Below are 23,291 nucleotides of genomic sequence, written 5' to 3'. Positions count from 1 at the left end.
GGGCAATTTAGCATAGCCAATCCACCTAACCAACAAATCTTTAAACTGTGGGATGAAACCAGAGCACCTGGAGGAAAGCCATGTAGACACGGGCAGAATGTGCAAACTCCGTGCACTGAAATTGAACCTGGATCCCTGGAGCTGTGAGGCAGCAGTGCTAGCCACTGTTGTCCCACAAGCTTTGTGGCTTGTAGATGGTGGACGTGCTTTGGGAAGTCAAGAGGCAAGTTATTTGCTGCAGAATTTCCAGCCTCCAACTTGGCTGATCCCGTCCAAGTTTCTGGCCAATGGTAACATCCAGAATTTTGATGATAAGGTTTTCCATAATGTCACTGAATGTCAAGGGAAGATGGTTAGATTTTCTTTTGCAGCTGTTGGAGCTAGTCATTGCCTAATACTTCTGTCGTGAGAACGTTACTTGCCACCTTTCAGCCCAAGCTTTTACCAAGGTCTTGCTGCATGCAGGTACAAATTGCTTCTGAGAAATTGCAAGTGGTGCTGAACTCTGCAGTCATCTGTGAGAATTTGCATTCCTTTTTATGATGGAGGGATGGTCGTTGAAATAGTTGAAGATGTTGGTCCTAACACCTGCAACAATATCCTGGACCTGAGATGCTTGGCCTCCCCTCCAACAATTGCAAACAACTTTCTTTGTGCTAGGTATGATTCAGCCAGCTTTTCCCCCTGCTTTCCATTGACTTTATGGGACTGCCTTGATGTCAAGGACAGTCACTCTCACCTCAACTCTTGTTCATGTTTGGGCTAAGGTTCTAATGAGGGTACTTCCTTTTGCAGAAAGTGCTGACTCTTGGGACATGGCTGTGTTTACCTCACCCAAATGCCCATTTTGAAAAAATGAACTCTGAATGTTGCAGGCTTTACGGGTCTGAGGGCATTTGTAGCTGAGTTTCATTCCTGTACATTATTAATATTGACATGTTTTAATGTCCTGCTACCATTGAAAATGTAAAAATCTAGGTTGTGCTCATTTGATTTGAATAATATGATGAAGTAGTGATAATTCAGTACCTCAAATTAACTACAACTAAATGAATATTACTTTGGCTCAAATGACTCTCCCCACCACTCCCCCTACTCCATTGTACATTGGTGTTGATGTGCTAAATAAGCTTATAACAATTCTGAAATAAAAACAGAAAATCCTAGAAGTACTCAGACCAGGGAGCATCAGCAAAACAGGAGAGTTAAGATTTCAAATCAGTGACCTTGCAACAGAACATTTTCTGTTTTTATTTTAAAAGTTTCAGCAGTATTTTACTTTTCTGTAATGATTCCACTTGAGTTAGGGATACATTTTGTGTTGTCAAGTCATATCTGTCAAAGGTAGGGAAATTCTGAAAATGCATGTCAGTCTGAAAAGTGTGGCTCCCACCAAAAATGGCATAATTCCTTTTTGGTTTCCAACATCTTTTTTCTAAAACATCAGGGAAGTGTAAGGAATAAAATTGTTTTTATTGCTATACATAAAGATTTAAGCTAATGGTTAATTTTTGGATATTGTGTATCCAAATAAGCCATTTTATTAATGTGTTGCTTCCAGTGAAATACATTTAGTGAGATTTAAATTCAGCTTGCTCTTAAATAGCTGTTCTTTAGTTTTAAAAGGATTTTGATTTGATTAGTTTCACTATTTTAATGTGAGTCTAGATCTAAAATGTTTGTTCTGTTAGTTCAGTGTGCTGTGCCTGCTGGCATTCTAAATAAAATATGGGCTAATTGACTTTCCAATATTGGATGTGGATTCTTTGGAATCAAGCGAAGCTTATTTATGTTCTGCACTTAACAGCTTCCTATAAAGTATTTGTTATACACTAGAAGTACTTTATGAAGAATCAGTGATTGTATTTGACCCTAATGCTTCAGATTATTTTGCATTAAGTAGAAGAGCTGGCATTGGATTGAAGACAACATGAACCATGGAAATAAAGCACGAGTAGTTTAATATCCTTAAATTATTGTTTTGCAATCGTCCACTTATATAAACATGATTGTTTCCATGTTTTTATTCTTAATGGCCAAATGGGCAGGATTTTCTACAGTATTTAACTGTATTTCTGAAGAAAGACGTGCACTTGTAAAGCCTTATTCAGTCTGAGACTCTTGAAGTATGTTGTCCCAGGTTACATTGATGCCACAAAGTATAATGACAAAGCTCATGTAACTTAATAGTGTCATTTAATCACTTGAATGTATTACACCCATAAAAAGCACATGAACCTATATTCTATGAAATAGACATTATTTCTGATTGTATTTTCTTAGGTAATGGCAAATGTTGGGTCCAGTGGTAAATTAATAGTTATGGTTATGTAGTCCTTGTTTTTGAAGTTATTTTCAACTCTGAAATCTTGAATTTATTATCATCTTTGACAATTAAGGAATAAATACATTTCTCTTAACCTTTCACAATCAATTTTAAATGTGATTTAGTGAACAAGAGAATTTTTTTGCTTTTTATTTTTGTAAAACGCTACATTTTTAAAAATCTGTCTGCACATTTAAGAAAATCTTCTACAAGGTAGATGCTTCCTTACTTCCCGTTGTGATTTTTGGTCTTGCCATTGTTTATCATTGTAAGTCGCTATGTCAATATTTCCCATTCAATTTTGCTGTGCAGCAGATGGTCTTCATGAGGAAGTTGTGAAGCGCCTCTCCCAAATCTGTTTTAAAAAAATCAACTGGTCATTGATTAATTTTTACCTATTTGTCCTTTTAGCACTTTCAATAGATTTGGAATCATTTAAGGGACTATCTGATTGTCCACAACAAAACAGCTAAAATAGGAACAATGAACATTTTGCATATGTCCAACTCTTTCCTATCCATGGCTGCTCTTTAAGGAAAAATGGAGACTTTTCCTTTCATGCTCTGTTTTTGTCTGGTCGTGCAACTTTGAGCTATGTCTATGCTGTATTGCAACAAATATGTAAGTAAAACTTTGAGAATTGACTTGCCATTAGATGATGCTATTGTTTAATTATTAGGAATAAATGTTTGAATTGATTGCTCTCCTGTTTATAATAAATTTATGACCCTAGTGATATTTTGAAGTGGGCTATTCAATTTTTTCAAGTCTAGTGTATCATTTTAGGCATTGTGCTACACATAACAAGAAATCGGAGCAGAATTGGCGATTTTGCTTCTGTTCACCATTCGATAAGATCATGGCTGACCTGAGTATAGCCCTAACTCCAATTTTGTCTACCCCTCAGCCACCCCTTAATCCTTGACTCCCTTATGTCTAACTCAGCATTGAGTATGTTCAGTAGCTCAACCTCCATTGCTCTCTGGGATGGAGAATTCCAAATTCTAATGACCCTCCAGGGAGAAGAAATTCTTCCTCCTCTTTGTCTGAAATGGGAGGCCCCTGATTTGGAACTGTGCCCCTCCCACCTCCAGATTCCACCAACAAGGGGAAACATCCTCCCTGCATCTACCTGTCAAGCTCTCTCTGCGTCTTTATTTAATTCTTCTAAACGCCAGGGGGTTTAGGCCCAACCTGCTTAACCTTCTAAACAAACTCCCCTGCCCTGTAATTAGTCTCATGAACCTATTTAAAAATGTCCCTTCTTAAGTAAGATGACCAAAATTTACATAGTAGCCTAGGTGCAATCCTGCTGGTTGTAGCAAGACTTTCTGACATACTCCACTTTCCTTGCAATAAAAAACAACATCCTCTTTGCCTTCCTAATTAATTTGCTTTTTTTTGTGATTCATGAATAAGGTCACCCAGATCCTCTGTAGTGCAGCATTCTGTAGTCTGTCCCATTTACATATTCGTTCTGTTCTTCCTGTCAAAGTGGACAACCTCATATTTTGTTCCATTTTTGTTTTGGCCAATTCACTTAACCTATCTATATCCCTTTTGCAGACTTTGTATTCATCTTGCAACATCAGCACATTTAACTCCAATGCAATTGGTCCTTTTGTCCAAGTCATTAATATAGATCATATGGAACTGTAATTTCTTGTTATGGTTGTATGAACAGAGGGGAAAACCCTGAACAAATATAATCTGTTAAATTTCTAGTGCTAAGATTATTTGGGATTTTTTTTTAAGCTGGTGGTTGGGTTGTTTGAAAGCATAGCCTTCCTGGCACAAGATTTTTTGAGCACTGTTTTGAGAAGAAAAATTTCAAGTTACTACATGAAAACATGGAGGTGGCAGAGAGGTGGTTGCGGAAGCAATTTAATTTTATTAATAGTGGCTATTTATGATAAAGTATGACTTTCAATAAACCCATATTTTCTCAATTGAAAAGGGGAAGAAATTGAGATCTGCCAACACTAAGGGGATTATGGGATTAAATGGAGTAACAACAAAGAATATAATGTTCATGTGATCTGAAAGTTTGAGCATGCAAATATATCTAATTGCTAAGAATATTGTTAACATGAAAAATAACTTTCATATTTGACTTAATATTGCTGAAATGGTTTGCAGTTCACTTGAGAAATCAAGGTTTGGAAGAAGATTGATAGTTGCACTGCAAATGATATGAGAATTATGATCACAAAGTGTTGAGCACATGGTCTGATACTGTAGTATTTGTGTGAAAAATTCTGTTGAATAATACATAGTGTATTATGTGGTATGTTATTAGTGTTGTGTTTTATTTAGAATTTGTATGAATATAATGCTATTGAGTTAAACTTGACTAGAGGTTACCTATAACAGCTAATGGATATGAAGATTAGAATTTAATATAATATGTTTAGAACTAGGTAAACTAGTTGGGGAAATAGTGTTACCACGTGCTACATTAAGTTGAGTTAGTGGTTTGTTAACAGCACTTCAGTAAATATTCACAAATATATATTGTGTTGAAATTACTGCATCCTTGGGAACTTGAGAGTTAAGAAACTGGAAACAGTTTTGTACCATGGCAGGCTGTAGCTGTTTTGATCAGTAGTTTAACTGTCCAATTTCTATTTGTGATGAGCAGGTAAGGAGTTAGCCTTGATGAGTTTAGCTGTATCCTTCATATTTGGGTTGGGGGAAATTTGCCAGTCTGAATAGTATGTTTAGTCGGTTAATGGGGCAAATGCATTGTCCTTCATTTACACTCACAAGGAGCTTTACAAAACAATTATTTACACTGTACTCATGTCTCAATTTAATAATCTTGAATTGGTCTTGTCTCGTTGGAGTTCACCAGTCCACCTTTCTGAAAACTAAAATAGTTAAGTGTGGTACATGCAGGATTACAACATGTAGTTTCTGTAAGGAGTTTTCATTACAACAGCCCTAGCATTGTTATTGTGTGACTAGTTAATGAACAGTTTTGAAAACTTTGGTTAGGACTATGCCAAATGCCACTGAAGGGAACCAGTGATATCGGACTAAACTGGATATCTGGAGCATACCCAAAATTTATAACAGCATGTCATCTTGCAGACTATTTATAGCATGGGCCAATTAATCCAATAGATTGTACTAGTGTTTGTATTCCACATATGACATTTCTTTTTACCTTATCAGCATATCCGTTAATTCCTTTCGCTGTCACAATTATTTAGATTCCTCTTAAATGCATCACTGCTTTTTGTTTCAGTTATCCCCATGGTAGTTTCAAGTCCTACCCACACTGTCTGGGTAAAGACACTTTTCCTGAATTCCTTTATTGGATTTGTTGATAACTGCATTTATGGCCTCCTACTTCTGTAGATCTCACCTACAAGTGGAAACATATTCTCTACCTCCCTCCTATCAAACCTTTTCATTACCTTAACTGTTATTGGGTCACCCTTCAATCACTTTACAGATGATTGAAAGTAGACTATGGAGCTGTAATTGGCCAGGCTGGATTTGTCCTGTTTCTTGTGTACAACACAAACCTGGGCAATTTCCCACATTGCTAGGTAGATGTCAGTGCTGTAGCTGTGCTGGAACAGCTTGGCTAGAGGTGAGGCAAGTTCTTGAGTGCAAGTCTTCAGTACAATTGCTGGAATATTGTAAGGGCTCATAACCCTTTTCTAGATAAAGGAACTGCAGCCTGTTCAGTCTCTCCTGATTTAAGTATATACACATATCCTGATATGTTTCTTCTAAATCTCTTTTGCAACTTGGTGCCGCTAGCTTTTTAATAGTATAGCGATCAGAACTGTTCGCAGACATTCGAGAGTGGTGTAACCTAAATTCTGTAAGAAAAAAAACACTGTTTCTACCGTACAAGAAATGAGACCATTATTTTGTTTTTTAATGGCCTTATGAACCAGTATCACTACTTTTAGTGATTTGAATACCTTATCTAAGTTAAAACGAAATTTTGGAAACATTTAAGAGACCAGATGTCAGAGCTGTTGTGACATGGGTTTAACCTGAAAAGTTAATTTGTCTGTTTATATGGATTTACTAGCTTAATGTTTTCAGCATTTCCTATTTCATTTCAGTTGATACTTTTTTTGCTGTTTGTTATGCCATAATTATGTTGCACCCTTATAATTTGACCAGTTAGATGATCTAAATGCCATGTATTCTCACCCACTTGAGGAATGTAAATCTAATAGTGTGATTCTCTATCCTCACTTTAACTTTTGATTATTTATCTGAAAGGGTTCTAGTATCTTTAAAAAGGATTCCAGTCCTACAGGATGTCGATCAACCAGTGCGTTAGCTCTAGAAATTTCAGAGCTGAATCATTCTCTCTTTTTTTGTATTGTTTTTAGATTGAGCAGTCAGATGAGCATTAAAAATGCAGGATTTAGTGATGTCAGAATGATTTTGAATCATCTGTACTTTGTGAAGGTCCTTAATTTCTGCAGCAAAAGTAGCGACAGTGATGAATTTCGCAAGATCTAATTTAATTGAAAATCAGGAGAGATATTGCAGCCATCACTGCTGAGGTAAGAGTCTGTTTAATGACAGAAATTCAACCCATGTTGAATGTGAAGCCATCAAGAATTTTATTTAGCTAACAAAATCAGTAATTCATCATTAGGCATTTAAGACCGCAAAGACAAATAACAGAATTTAATGTGGGAACAGCAGCATAATTTGGGAGGTGGTGGAAGAAGGATAAGGGAACTTGCTTTTTGTTTTAGGAATACTTTGTATAGTTCTGGCATTCCATTTGGAGGCCTGTGTTTGTAACAAGTTTCATTTATGTTGAGTCTTTCATGATCTTGGTGCCCCAAAGCACCTTTCAACTTAATTGCTGCTGCATTGTGGGGAAAATATGGCTGCCAATCTGTGCACAGCAAACTTCCATAAACACTGATTATTACATTAACCTCTATTTGCTCGATGATCTTGATGGAGAGGATGGACATTTGCCAGGATGCTGAGAATTCCTTGTTGTAGTGCTGTGGGATCATTTATGCTCATATGAGAGAGCAGATGGAGGCCCATTTTAATATCTCATTTGAAAAAAGGCACCACTAACTTACTGGAATCTTCGTCTTGATTTTTCTGCTCAAGCCTCTGGAGGGGAACTTGAAACCAGTCAGTACAATGCTACCAGCTACTTACTCCAGTTATGCTGGGGCTCCTAGAAGCCATGCTTGGTCAAATGCTGCCTTGATGTTGAGGGCAACTACTCTCACCTCGTCCTTGGAGTTCAGCTCATTTTGTCCATGTTTGAACCAAGGATGTAATGAGATCAGGATCTGAGTGACCCAAGGGAATCCAAACTGAGTGCCATGAGCAAGTTATTGCTGAGTAAGTGCTGCTTAATAATGTCATTAAATACCTCTTACATCACTTTACAGATGATTGAGAGTAGACTGATGGAGCTGTAATTGGCCAGGCTGGATTTGTCCTGTTTATGTACAACACAAACATGGGCAATTTCCCACATTGCCAGGTAGATACTGGTGCTGTAGCTGTGCTGGTACAGCTTGGATAGGGGTGTGGCAAGTTCTTGAGCACCAATATTAGAATATTGTCAGGGCTGATAACTCTTGCAGTATCCAATGCCATCAGCCATTTCTTGGCATTGCATGGTGTGAATTGAAGTTGGATGAAGACTTCATCTATGTTGCTCGGGACCTCTGGACGTTGCTGAGATGCACCATCCACTTGACACTTCTTGCGAATGTTTCAGCCTTTTCTTTTGCACTGATTTGCTGGGCTCCCCTATCATTGAGGATAGGGATATTTGTTGAGCCTGCACCTCCTCAAGTGGGTTGTTTAATTGTCCACCACCAATCACGACTGGATGTTGCAGGATTGCAGAGCTTGGTTCTGATCTGTCGGTTGTGGAATTGCTTTCTGTCTGCTGCTTATTCATATAGTCTTGTGGTTGTGGCTTCACCAGCATGACACCTCATTTTAATAAATACTTGGTGTTGTCTCTTGCATGCCCTCCACTTCACTGAACCAAGGTTGATTTCCTACATTGGTAGTAACAGAAGAGTAGGGGATATACTGTACCATGAGGTTGCAGATTGTGACGAGGAGATATCTTTATGCAGAAAGCAGATGAGATCCCATTGGAGTTTGGCAGGGTTATTGGTGAGGTAGATTGACATGCCCAGCCAGGTCACAGTGAGTGCATCATTGAAAGGTTTCACCTTGAATGCCAATTCTTGAGACCCTTGCATTTTAAGTCTTTTCAGGCTCCATTTGTGGAACAATGAACTTTGGAATTACTTGTGGCCTATAATGCTGTAGTGGTGTGCATTGAACATAAGAACATAAGAAATAGGAGCAGGAGTAGGCCATCTGGCCCTTCGCGCCTGCCCCGCCATTCAATAAGATCATGGCTGATCTGTCGTGGCTCAGTTCCACTTTCCCGCCCTCTCCCCATAACCCTTAATCCCCTCTCTTATCAAAAACCCATCAACCCGCTTCTTAAAAATATTTAGCGAGGCAGCCTCCACCACTTCAACGGGCAGAGAATTCCAGAGATTCACCACCCTTTGAGTGAAGAAGTTCCTCCTCAACTCCGTTCTAAACCGCCCCCCCTTTATCTTGAGGCTGTGCCCCCTAGTCCTACTGTCTTTTTTGAGCGGGAAGGAGCATTGTTATTAAAGAGGAGTGACATTACAACTTAAGATGACCGAGTCAGAGCTGCTGTTTGATAATTGGACCAGATGAATGCAAAGTATGATTTTTAAACTGCAGCATGTTGATCTGTAGCAGTGATTTAAACTAATTTGTCAGGGGGGGTGGGAAAATGAGATGTAGTCCAAAAGCCAGTGTTCAGGATCGTGAGGTACTGAGGAAGGTACCAAGGTCGCTGGAGTGTACAAGCAAACAGGATGGTGGATTGAAGTGTATCTACTTCAATGCAAGGAGATCAGGAATAAGGTAGGTGAACTTCAACCGTGGATTGGTACTTGAGACTATGATGTTGTGGCCATTATGAAGACATGGTTAGAACAGGGACAAGAATGGTTGTTGGCAGTTCCATGGTATAAATGTTTCAGTAAGAGTAGGGAAGGTGGTAAAAGAAGTGGAGGAGTAGCATTGTTAATTAAGGATAGTTTAACGGCTGCTGAAAAGCATTTCAAGGGTGATCTGCCTACTGAGGTAATATGGGCTGAAGTTCGAAATAAGAAAGGAGTGGTCACATTGTTAGGAGTTTTCTATAGGCCCCCAAATAGTAGTAAAGATGTGGAGGAGGAAATGGCAAAGCAGATTATGGATAGGTGTGGAGGTCACAAGGTAGCTATCATGGGTGACTTTAACTTTCCAAATATTGATTTGAACCTTTATAGGTCGCAAAGTTTGGATGGGACACTTTTTTTGGACAGTGTGTGCAGGAGAGTTTCCTGACTCAATATGTAGATAAGTTGACAAGAGGTGGGGCCGCATTGGACTTGGTACTGGGTAATGAACCGGGCCAAGTGTTAGATTTGTTTGTGGGAGAGCACTCTGGAGATAGTGACCACAATTTGGTTTCCTTCATTATTGCATTGGAGAGGGATAGGGTCACATGACAGGACAAGGTTTATAATTGGGGCAAGGGTAATTATGATGCAATTAGGCGAGAATTAGGGAGCATAAGATGGGAGCAGAAACTGTCAGGTATGGGCACAAACGAAAGTGGAGCTTTTTTGAGGGACAAATACTGCGTGTCCTTGATGGATGCCTCCCTGGCAGGCAGGGAGGAAATGGCTGGGTGAGGGAACCATGGTTCACAAAGAAGGTTGAATGCCTCAAGAGGAAAAAGGAAGCGTACATAAGGATGAAAAAACAAGGTTCAGTTGGGTCGCTTGAGTGTTACAAGGTAGCTAGGAATAAGTTAAAGAAAGGGCTTAGAGTTTGGAGGGAGCATGAGAAGTCCTTGGTGGGTCGGATAAAAGAAAACACCAAGGCTTTTTACTCTGAGAAATAAAAGAATGACCAGGGTGAGGTTAGGGCCAGTCAAGGATAGTAGTGGGAACTTCTGCTTGGAGTCAGAGATAGGTGAGGTGTTGAATGAATACTTTTATTCAAGGAGAGGTGTCATGTTTTTGAAGAGGGGTGTGTGATACAGGCTGATAAGCTGGAGGAGGTAAATGTTCTGAGGGAAGATGTATTAGCAATTTTGAAAAACCTGAGGGTTGGTAAGTCCCCTGGGCCAGTTGGGATACATCCTAGGATATTTTGGGAGGCAAGGGATGAGATTGCAGTCCTTTAGCTTTGATCTTTGGGTCCTCGCTGTCCACAGGGATAGTGTCATAGGACTGGAGAATGGCAAATGTTGTTCCTCTTTTCAAGAAAGGAAATAGGAATGACCCTAGTAATCATAGGCCAGTTGGTCTTACTTCGGTGGTCAGTAAGTTAATGGAAAGGGTCCTGAGATAGGATTTGTGACCGTTTGGAAAGATTCAGTTTAATCCAGGATAGTCAGCACAGTTTCGTGAGGGGTAAGTCCTGCCTCACAAATTTAATTGAATTCTTTGAGGAGGTAACTAAGTGTGTGGGCGAAGGTAGAGCAGTTGATGTTGTATACGTGGATTTTAGTAAGGCGTTTGATAAGATTACTCATGGTAGGCTCATGAAGAAGATAAGGAGATGTGGGATAGAAGGAAATTTGGCCAATTGGCTTAGTAACTGGCTGTATCATAGAAGACAGAGGGTATTGGTGGAGGGAACATTCAGACTGGAGGCCAGTTACCAGCGGTGTACCACAGGGGTCAGTGCTGGGTCCTCTGCTATTTGTGATTTTTATCAATGACTTGGAAGAAGGGGCTGAAGGGTGGATTGGTAAATTTGCTGACGACACTAGGATTGGTGGAGTAGTGGATGAGGTGGAGGGCTCTTGCAGGCTGCAAAGAGACATTGATAGGATGCAGAGCTGGGCTGAAAAGTGGCAGATGGAGTTTAACCCTGATAAGTGTGAGGTGATTCAAGTTTGTCCTACCAAAATTAATGCAGATTACAGGGTCAATGGCAGGGTTCTGAGGAATGTGGAGGAACAGATCTTGGTTCATATCCACAGATCTCTGAAGGTTGCCACTCAAGTGGATAGAGCCATGAAGAAGGCTTATAGTGTGTTAGCGTTTATTAACAGGGGGTTTGAGGTTAACAGCCGAGGCGTTATGCTGCAACAATACCGGACCTTGGTGACTCCACACTTGGAATATTGTGTTCAGTTCTGGTCACCTCATTATCAGAAGGATGTGGAAGCATTGGAGAGGGTGCAGAGGAGATGTACCAGGATGCTACCTGGTTTGGAGGGTAGGCCTTGTGAGAAAAGGCTGAGGGAGCTGGGGCTTTTCTCTTTGGAGTGGAGGAGGATGAGAGGTGACTTAGAGGTTTATAAGGTGATGAGAGGGATTGATAGAGTGGATGTGCAGAGACTATTTCCTCAGGTGGATGTAGTTGTTACTAGGGGGCATAACTATAAGGTTCATGGTGGGAGATACAGGAGGGATGTCCGAGGTAGATTCTTTGCTCAGAGTGGTTGGGGTGTGGAATAGACTGCCTGCTGTGATTGTGGCGTCAAACACTTCAGGAACTTTCAAGCGGTTATTCGATAGGCACATAGAACACTCCAGAATTATAATGAGAGGATAGCTTGATCTTGGGATTGGACATAGCTCGGCACAACATTGAGGGCTGAAGGGCCTGTACTGTGCTGTTATGTTTCTATGATGATGAAGCTAAATAAACTAGGGGTAATGTTGATCAGATATCACTATTGCAATGTCAGGTCATTAGTGTCATATATATCCAAAGATCTTTTATATGTGCTTTTCCAGAGACTTCCTTCATATACTGAAACCCCAGCATTTTTGGGGTTTCAGTATATGAAGGAAGTCTCAATTGCAGTTGCATGTCACTGAAATACTATAAGTATCTCCAGATGGTAATAGAATCTTAATAGTGAGAGTGCCATCAAAAGATTCATCTTTAAATTAGCCAGTGGCATCCACAATGTGCAAGCTATGATGCAGTCTTGCATTGGTCAATGCAAGAAGGATGGAAATCCAAATGCAGAATTCTGACAGATGAAAAATGAAGTCTTAAAAGCAACACCAGTAAACAGGCGATAGATTAACTACTTGCAAAGACATGGTGCTAATTTGCAAAAGTCATTTTAGCAATGATCTGGATTTTGGCTGCATAACAAGGATGAAGGCTCAACCCCCAGTGACAGTTTATACTTGGTAAACAAGTCCAGGGGTTTTCTTGGAATGTGGCAGCAATGATGGCAGCAAACAGCCACCTACATTAAAATCTCAATCAACTATACACATCTGCACCTCACTGGTCATTGATGCCCTATTTATTAGCGCTAAACAGCTTGTACGTTTTCAAAGGGGAGGTAGTGGCATTGTGGAATTGTTGCTGGACTAGTAATCCAGAGACCCAAGATAATGCTTTAGTGACTTGTGTTCAAATCCCACAATGGAAGATAGTGAAATTTGAACTCCAATCTTAAAAGTCTAATAACCATGACAACATTCTTGTTATAAATCAACATGGTTGTTATAAAACCCCATCTGGTTCACCAATATCCTTAAAGGAAGGAACTCTGCTGTTCTTACCTGGTCTGGCCTGCATGTGACTCTAGGTACATTGCAATGTGGTTGACTTTACTGCCCTCATGGATGGGCAATAAATGCTGGCCTAGCCTGCAACATCTGCCACCCATTAATGAATTTTTAAGAACATAAGAAATAGGAGCAGGAGTAGGCCATCTAGCCCCTCGAGCCTGCCCCGCCATTCAATAAGATCGTGTCTCAGTTCCACATTCCTGCCCTCTGCCCATAACCCTTAATCCCCTTGCCTATCAAAAACTTATCAACCCGCGTCTTAAAAATATTTAGCGAGGCAGCCTCCACCACTTCAACGGGCAGAGAATTCCAGAGATTCACCACCCTTTGAGTGAAGAAGTTCCTCCTCAACTCTATTCTAAACCGCCGCCCCCCCCCCCCCCCCCATCTTGAGGCTCCCCCCATCTTGAGGCTGTGCCCTCTAGTCCTACTGTCCTTTCTCAGCGGGAAGAGCCTCTCCACCTCTATCCTATCCATCCCATTTATCATCTTATAACGTCTCAATGAGATCTCCCCTCATTCTTCTAAACTCTAACGAGTACAAGCCTAGTTTATTCAGCCTCTCCTCATAGTTCAACCCCCTCAACTCCAGTATCAGCCTAGTAAACCTCCTCTGCACTCCCTCCAAGGCCAAAATATCCTTGTGTAAGTGCGGCAACCAAAACCGCACACAGCTGCGGCCTCACCAGTGCCCTATACAGCTGCAGCATCCCATTTGCCTTCCTGACCACCTGCTGCACCTGCAGGCTGGGTTTTTGCGACTCATGCACAAGGACCCCGAGGTCCCTCTGCACCGTCGCCTGCTGCAGTTTTTCGCCCCGTAAGTAATAGTCCTTCCTACCAAAGTGGACAACCTCACACTTGCCAACATTAAATTCCATTTGCCATTTCCTGGCCCATTCGCCCAGCCTATCTAGATCCTTCTGCAGACTCTCCACACCCTCCGCACAATTTGCCGTTCCACCAATCTTGGTGTCATCAGCAAATTTCGACACCGTACACTCGGTTCCCTCCTCCAGATCATCTATATAAATGGTAAATAGCTGAGGCCCCACCACCGACCCCTGGGGCACTTCACTAGTCACCAACCGCCAATCCGAATAGCACCCATTGACCCCCACTCTCTGCCTCCTATTTGACAGCCAATCCTCTATCCATGCTAACACCCTACCCCCAACTCCATGCCCCCTGACCTTCTGTAATAACGTCTTGTGAGGCACCCTGTCAAACGCCTTCTGAAAATCAAGAAACACCACATCTACCGGCTCTCCTCTATCCACTGCCCTAGACACATCCTCATAGAACTCCAATAAATTCGTCAGACACGACTTCCCCTTAACGAAACCGTGCTGCATCTGCTTAAATGTTTTAAAACATTTAATTGTTTAAAAACCCTTTAAAAAGCAAACTTGTATGTTGAACCAAATCCATTTAATTTTTGAGATTGTGTTAGGCATGTGTGGAGCCTCAACAATGCACCCTCTGGAGAGGCATTGGATCACTAACACCACCTTCCAGATTTTTCTGCTTTTGTCTGTAGAGACTCAAAACATTGCTGTTAATTTCAGTGAAATAATGATGGCTACTACTGACCATTTTAGTGTCGTTGCTACTTTAAAATCTGGAACAATCTGACTAGAAGTCATTAGAGATTTGGGTGAATGGGTGCTGGGAATTGTAGTTTTGTTAACAAAATGTTACTAGTGGTTGTATATCTTTTGGTCAAAGTCAACCTTTTTTTAGATAATATTCACTAAATTTGAGCCATGTTGCTGGTCATAATGATGTGATGTCATACTAGACTGAAAAGCAACTAGAGGCTGCACATGATTAACAGCACCACTTTTGGTATTACAAATTTTGATATTTTGCTGCAGTAGTGCAATAGCCAGTACACCAAAAGTGATGAAGTAAGATTACTGTAAGGACTTGAAGAATATAACAACACAAATATATATGTGTATATATAATATTATAACATACATACACTGCAGCAGTAAACCTATGATCCCATTATTTTATCTTTTAAGTTGAGTGGTTGCTAAAAGGTAAGATTAAGCACAACATTGAATTTTTCTGTCTCTTGTATTGGTACAGTTGGAGTATCTGTAGGTAATTCACATATATACTGTGGGAGGAATAAGGTAAAATGGTACCTACAATAATGATGCATCAAAAGTTTTGGATCAAGAAACGGTCTGTTCAGCTTCTGTATAGCAAACCTTGTAATGTTGGGAAAGTTTCCAAATCCATTTTTCTCTTGTGGTTAACGTGACATTATCCAGCAATTGGAAATCTCCAGTCAAAAATGGAAGTGTGCAAATAATTGAACAGCAATCACAAGGGACAGATGAATAATTATTGGTCCTATCCAAAACACCACCTCTTGATGGTCACCTTCCATTTGCTAATGTTTTCTGTTTGTGGCTTTAAAATACTGCATTTCAGTGAAAATAGATAGTAACTTGGCTGTTTAAACAACTTTTCTTTGGCAGTCTTCTACCTTGACGATGGTTTGCAACTTGATAGTCAAATCTGTGTTAAACATCTCTTGGTGTGGCCCAGGAGTCCCATTCTGGCATGGCATTCTGATTTTGCTACTGATACTGATTAAGATAGTGGGCTGAGAAGGTTATGTTGACCTTTTTTTTTTCCTGGTCAATTGAGTTTTCCATTTCTTGGCTTTTCCAGTAGCTCTCCAGTCAAGCTCTAGAGGTTGTGACCATTAGCAAATGTTTCCCAGTGCCTGTGTTGATGCCTACCATCTTATCTTGCTTTCAGCTGGTTATGTGGTACAACTATGGATGTCCTGTAGGTTGTGAATCAATAGCCAATTTGCCATATAAAAGATCTTTGGATATATATGGCGATCTATCAGATCAAATGAATGTGTCTGAACCAAAGCAGATATACATTGTTGATTTAATAATTAGTGTATACTAATGAAATTAGCATGTGTTAAGGCCAGTTGGTGACCTTGAAATCCACACTCTCCCATTATTTCCTATTGCAGATTGGCCAGGTTGTGGAGACTCTCTGCCCCTCAACCCCCAGCCCCATAAAATTAGCAGAAATGGAGCTGAAAAGTATTTTTATTATTATATTTGTATTTCATAAATTTTAAAAAACCTCTATGGAGACCAACTTGTGCATACTTAATTTATGTATATGTAATTCATAAAAACAAAAGCCACTCATGCAAACTGATACAATTTTTTCATGGGCTATCTTCACTAGCACTCTTTTCTCTAACTTTGCTCACTATTTGACTGACTGGCATGTCAAAATTCATGGGGTCATATCCATATTCCTAGCACAGCCAATTTAGATCCATACTTTTGTTGATGTTTGATTATAAACTGGTGGTAGAGTCTATTTTTTTTCTTGATGCATTTTGCAACTTCATGTTCCAACTGTAACCACATGCTAGGCTTTCCTCTGCACATTTATTTTTGGGCATTTGCCTAAGTTGTGTAGAGAACTTCCTTCAATCTCCAATTTTCTTCTCCATTATCTTATTCTTTAGCTGCTACGTAATTATTTGTCTGCTCTTGCAATCTCAACAACTGTAGGCTGTTCCTTGATATCATGTTGCTATATTAGAGAATGGGATTGGTGAGAATGTGGCACATACCAGTGGTGGTGGGGGCAGTGTGTGGTTGCCGTGACTATTGGGGGGTTCCTCACCATGGTCGGGGTTGGGAATTCATTGTGTGAGGGACCCATTGTTGTATTACATTTATGTGAATCATCAGTAATGGACTTTTTTAAGTGAATATGTATAGGAGTGAACTTATAAAAGTCTAAAACTGAGTTCAGTAGCAAAACGTTTGTGATCCTTTGAGGTGTTTTGTTGCAAAATTTCCCACATGAATTTGAAAACTAAGTACATTACTTTCATCTGGTAATTTTTCATCCATTTGAAGAAGTGTTCTTATCCTTTTTCAAGACATTGAGGGGTGCAGATAGGGACAAACTATTTCTGCTGCTTGAAGCTGACTAGGACTAGTAGTGTTCTATTTAAATTAGAACCAGACCTTTCAGGAGTGAAAATACAAAACAATTCTCCGTACAGAGTGGTAGAAACTTAGAACTCACTTCCACCACCAGCAATTAGTGCTGAGTTACTTGCAAAGTTACATTTGCAATTAATATATTTTTGTTGGAAAATGCAGTTGAAACAAGTTACTGCAGATGCAGAAATCTACAACAAAAACAAAATGCTGGACAATCTCAGCTGGTCTGACAGCATTCAGTGCTGATCTGTGAACTAATTCCTTGCCTTTACCCTGTAACCCAACAACAATTTTTGGGGCAAAGGTAGGAGTTAGTACACAGATCAGCATTAATCTTAATTTATTGGCAGAACAGGCTTGAGGGGTGAAATGGCCTATCATTCTATGTTCCTATCTGGTGCCATTGAATGCCACACTGCACTAGAAGATACAGGTTTTCATAGCTCCTTATTTTAGTGGCTTGCTGACAAATCTTTTAGCAGCGTTATGGGGAAAAAGGCAGGAGAGTGTTACTAAGTATAATGTTCATAGCCCTTAATTCTTTACTGTTCAAAAAATTATTTATCCTTACCTTTTAAAAGCATTCAATGAGGTAGGCTCAACTGCTTCTCTGGACAGGACATTCCACAGATTCACAAGTCTTTTGGTGAAGAAGCTCCTTTCAACTTGAACTTGAATCTACTTTCCCTGGTTCTAGTTTCAGCCACCAGTGAAAACAACCTTCTTGCTTCTGTTTTATCTATTCCCTTCATTATTTTATATGTTTCAACATTCTTCTAAATTTCAGCGAGTATAGTCCTAATCTACTTGGTCTCTCCCCATAATCCAACCCTCTCAATTCTGAAATTGAGTCAGTGAATCTCCTCTGCACCCCCTCCAATGCCTGTAAGTCCCTTCTCAAGTAAGGAGACCAAAACTGTACACAGTACACCAGGTGTACTCCATCTGTCAGACTTGCCTACTTGCTTAAATTATCTTTATCCCTGTACACACTTTGCTCTACCACGTATCTTAGTGTCATCTGCAAACTTTGGCACACTACACTTGGTCCCCAACTCCAAATCATCTATGTAAATTGTAAACATTTGTGGTCCCAATACTGATCCCTGAGGCCCACCGCTATTCACTAATTGCCAACAAGAAAAATACCCATTTACCCCCACTCTTTGCTTTCTGTTAGTTAGTCAATCCTCTCTCCATGCCAATACATTACCTGCAAAGCCATACACCTTAGTCTTATGTGGCAACCTTTTGTGCGACACCTTGTCGAGTGTCTTCTGGAAATCCAGATACCTCTACTTGAAAGATCCCGGAAGTAGATATATGAAGCATTCATCAAATACACCTTTGGTATATCGCGTTGTCCTGTAGATTTAATTTCTATTGACTATAATCTTTAAAGCTGCTGAATGTCCTGTTGTATACTTCAACCATTTTGCTTTCATTTCAGAGGTCCAGACTTTGCTACTTTTTATGTTAGATTTTGTGCAAAGATTAAAGCTTTCAGTAGTTACCACTAAAGTACGTAGTGTTCAGCTTTACTAGATCTTGCCTAAATAGAGCACCTATATTACTAACAAGTGCATTAGAATTTAGCATTCTTTGTGACTACTCTAATAATTGATGTAAAATTTACTAGTATCCCAACGTGCTGGTTAGATGCAATGACCCAAACAGGTGCCAGAATGTGGTGACTAGGGGATTTTCACAGTAACTTCATTGCAGTCTTAATGTAAGCCTTACTTGGGACTAAAACTATATTTTATTGCTGTATGTCTATACTAGATTGTTTTTCCTCTAACTCTAAAAACCTGTAATCATAATACTGTGTAAATTCTGTTTTGTGTCTCAGACATGCTTTGTATCTCTAACATTTCATTACCATCTTTTTTTAACTAGATGTTGGAAGCACAGCTGTATTTTTGATTTTTTTAAAAAATATTCTATGAATCAGAATTTGATACTTGACCTTTTCTTTTCCTGCAGTTTTAAAAAAATTGTCCATGGCGAGCAGGGAGCCGAAGTACAACTTGGTGCGTGAGTTGGGACGTGGCAGTTACGGTGTAGTATATGAAGCAGTGGTAAGAAAGACTGGAGCAAGGGTAGCAGTGAAGAAAATTCGGTGCCATGCACCTGAGAATGTGGAACTGGCTTTGCGAGAATTTTGGGCATTAAGCAGCATCAAGAGCCTTCATCCTAATGTAATTCACCTTGAGGAATGCATCCTGCAGAAAGATGGGATGCTACAAAAGATGACGCATGGATCATCCTCTTCCCATTACTTAAAGGTAAATATTTAGCTTTTTTGTTTCAAAGTTACTCTTTAACATGGGTGAGGGAAATAAAAGGTCAAATAAGGAGTAATAAAGGTACCCTTAGTTTATCATGTTTGTCAATATTTTTGAAAATGGCTAATTTTATGTATCTCAATTGCAAAATACCATAATTTAGGTACAAAGTTTTGGGTGTTGATAGGTAGTCTTTGATGCAGATCTATTTGTTGGGTATAACATTTTTCGTATGATATTGTTATCGTGAGAAAGCCACCAAAGCGGAATGGCAGGCAGTTTTTAAATATCGCAATGATGCCTTAAAATGATCTCTAGTCTAGTTAATATGGTTTAGCGATGACTATATTGCCCACTTTGAGGAAATGTGGATACCCCAACTTATTTTGTATTTTACATCTGTGATAGGAAGGATGTTAATATTGCAGCATAGAACATCGTGTCAGAGTGAAAAACTTCCAAGTCATGTGTAGCTAGCATGAGCCTGTGCTGATTTTTTTTTGAAGCAAGACTTCACTATCCTGTACACTCATTCCCTTGCTATAAAGGCAAACGTTCCACTAGCCTTCCGAATTGCACCCACATGTTAGCCTGCAGTACTTATGGTCCATATACAGTTTATGCAGCATTTTCTGTTTTCAATTTCCAGCATTTGTAGTGTTTTGCTTTTTAAATCAATTTGACAACTCAGTTGAGCATAGGATATAGAATTAAATTTGGTTGTTCATGTTGTCTTAGTGGCAACCTACAAAGTGTTCTCCGTATGTACGTACCAATGATTTAAATTTTTGAATGCAACCTCAACTGAGCCCCTGCTTCCCTCTTCCCACATCACCCCCCACAAAAGAGAACCTTGCACAAAAAGTGCAGAAGTGAGTGGGTGGGGGTGTGCTTTTCAATTCTAGCAATTGGTCCATTTTTTTTTGCAAGATGAATTCTCGTCATCTCAGTCTGGGTTTTATTTGAGTATACATTTCAGTAGGGTAAACACTACATCCTGACCAGGCTGATCACTGAACATCAATAAATAAATACACCCAAAAATTTGAATTCTTGGGAATTTGTCAGTCATCACTTTGGATGAATTTTGTTTTGGGTTTTGAATTTTGCTCAAAGGTAAGATTATTGCTATTGTTAACTTGTGTCTTAGTTAAAATATTAATTTTTCTTTGAGCTAGTTTCCTGTTTGGACATGAGCAAGCTTCAAAAACTAATAATTACATTTGCAACTTTGACTAAATCAGATACTGCAGCATTCTAAGCTAAATCTGAAAAAAATGGTGGCTCTTCAGCTAGAAATCTGTATATGTTTCATAGCACCAAATGTTTTGTATTTTGTTTTAAAGCTGGTGGAAACTTCACTGAAAGGAGAACTCAGCTTTGATTCTAGGAGCTCATACTATCTCTGGCTTGTAATGGATTTCTGTGATGGTGGGGACATGAATGAGTATCTGCTTTCAAGAAAACCCAACCGTCGGACCAACACTAGCTTCATGTTGCAGCTCAGTAGTGCCTTGGCCTTTCTACACAAAAACCAAATTGTGCACAGGGACCTGAAGCCAGATAACATATTGATTACCGAGACCGGATCGGAAGCTGGAGGAGGAGGTCCTGTTCTAAAGGTTGCAGACTTTGGTCTGAGTAAAGTCTGCTCTGGGCTGGGAGCAGACCACAAGGAACCAGTTAATGTGAACAGATGCTGGCTTTCTACAGCTTGTGGGTCAGATTTTTACATGGCACCAGAAGTTTGGGAAGGGCATTATACAGCTAAAGCAGACATCTTTGCACTGGGAGTCATAATTTGGGCCATGTTGGAAAGGATTACTTTCATAGATTCGCAGACTAAGAAAGAACTGTTGGGAAGCTATGTGCGTCAGGGGACAGTGATTGTTCCTCTCGGTGAGGCACTGCTGGAAAACCCCAAAATGGAACTTAACATTCCTGTCAAGAAAAAGTCCATGAATGCAGGAATGAGACAATTAATTAAGGAAATGTTAGCGGCAAATCCACAAGACAGGCCTGATGCTTTTGAACTAGAACTGAGGATATGTAAAATAACATGCAGAGACTGCAGCCGGACTGCGTAAGTCTGTGTGTGTGTGTGAAAATGAAATATTATACAGAACTGGCTCTGACCAATTTTGAGGCTTGCCAAAGGTTTTAAATTGCAGACGAGCCATTTTTTTGTGCCACCCTTGTTTCCCAAAGTGTAAATTTCAAAATTGTTAGCTCAAAATTTAACATGCAGTCCTACAGTGCTGCTGTTTATTGGTGCCCACATCTGAACTTGGAAACCAGCTCCACTACTGTTACTTAACCAGATCCCAGTTGACAAATTTTGAGCCCTTTATCCCGTAGCTTGCATATCCCTTATTGAATGTGTGACATAGTTAAACATATCATTTGGTGCTGAAAGGCATAATTTGATGTATGGTTCTGATGGAATGCCATTTGTTGTGTTTTTGTAGTGTTTGTTTAATCATCAGTCATCCATTCATTACTTTTTAACAGGTTCACATTTTCTTTCTTTCTTTCTTTCTTCCCCCCCCCCCTTGCCCATCCCCACCCCCGCCCCAAAAGAACTCTTGGCCCTCCTATGTCTTATTGATTTCTTCCTCACTCATGCAGACTAATCTTTTGGAAATAGTTGATGCTTGATGCCACCTAAGGTACCAAATTGCCAATTGGAAATGCCAAGCAATTAACTTTACAATTTATTTCCATTAATGCAACATTTTGTTATGAGTAATGCTTTGGCAGTGAGCAGTATGGTGGTAAGTTAATAACTGACCTGACTGGGAAGTGCACTGTATTTGACCTTACATTTAGCTGTGTTCTGACACTTTTAGTTAATTGAAATTGGATGTTAACAGTGAATATGTGAGCAAATGTAGCTTCAGGATGGTGCCTGTGCCTTTGTGTGACCCTTGAGTGACTTCTTTAATCAGTATATAAAATTATTTAAAACAAATGATTTGTTCTTTCCCAACATATTTTCATTCTTTAAAGATTTATAAATGTTACTCATCTATCTGGATATGGTTTTTGAAATTGGCATTCTAATTCAGTGGAGTAGAGGCCAGTAGTGTTACCTGTCCTTTTCAACATATAAATAAAACATCTGCCCTCATCTTTCAGATTTTTTTAAGGAAATTATTAACATGGAAATTAACTTGAAAGTAAGCTTTGTGTTCAGGCAGGTGAAAAAATTTTAATATTTAATAAGAACAGGCACTTTGAAAGTGAATGTTGGGTAGATTGGCTTTACTTTGACTCTATTTCAAATTGGAGGCTTTTACCTTGACATGTTTGACTTTGGATTAACTTGGTGAGGAAGGAGAAGAGTATACAGATAGGTTATCCCATATCTGTCCATTTTAAAGATGAAATTTAGAATTAATTCTGAGGATGAATGGCGTTTTGTGGACCATCTGACTATTCATTTATGCCTTTTTGACTACTGTTATTTGCCATGTTGCTGTATCAAGAGTATTGCACATCTAAAATCCATGAGGTCAAATGGAAGCTATTTACAAAAGAAAAGATGGAAGTGGTGGTAACGTAATGTAATATTACATAAAGCTACAAAATGTAGGAAAACTTGTTTTAAAAAATTAAAGGCACTACCTTGTTAAGTGGGTTATCTTTCTACTGAAAAGAAAATGTATTAAACTATATGTAAACTTTACTGTGAAATTTGTAAGATTGTGTAATTTATTTTAAATGTAATATGTATAATTAAAATTATATGAAAAACTATTTCTGTATTTAATGATTTTTGCTATTGTGTACAGGTTGTTGGTTTAAGTGATTTATTTGGGCAAAATTTTAGCAGGAGCTTTGTTTTTAAAGTATTGCCCATGTTTAGTCAGCTTATTCACGACATCTGCAATTGCTGATGATGGGAAAGGAATGCAGGAGATTGTGTTGTCCAAGTTGCCAGAGTATGTCCATGTTCAAGTAATACATTGATTATTAGCAATATATAAATTTTGTATAAGTATACAAAAATCAGAATGGACCTCAAAATACA

General features: G+C 39.3%; 1 protein-coding gene across 1 annotated transcript in view; it reads left to right on the top strand.

The window, feature by feature from the left end:
- Positions 1–22,946, top strand: part of pdik1l (PDLIM1 interacting kinase 1 like) — a 23,755-nt gene extending 809 nt beyond the window's left edge. Inside the window, exons 2-3 of the mRNA XM_080211183.1 lie at positions 18,957–19,258; positions 20,605–22,946. Of these exons, the coding sequence (XP_080067309.1) occupies positions 18,974–19,258; positions 20,605–21,345 (1,026 nt within the window). The 5' untranslated portion in view covers positions 18,957–18,973 and the 3' untranslated portion in view covers positions 21,346–22,946. The remainder of the gene's footprint in view (positions 1–18,956; positions 19,259–20,604) is intronic.
- The last annotated feature ends 345 nt before the right edge of the window (positions 22,947–23,291 follow it).

The sequence above is a fragment of the Carcharhinus amblyrhynchos genome, chromosome 24, assembly GCF_965287045.1.
Source record: "Carcharhinus amblyrhynchos chromosome 24, sCarAmb.v2.hapA, whole genome shotgun sequence".
NCBI lineage: Eukaryota > Metazoa > Chordata > Chondrichthyes > Carcharhiniformes > Carcharhinidae > Carcharhinus > Carcharhinus amblyrhynchos.
The sequence above is the reverse complement of the archived record's forward strand: the minus strand, read 5'-3'. Positions and strand labels throughout refer to the sequence as shown.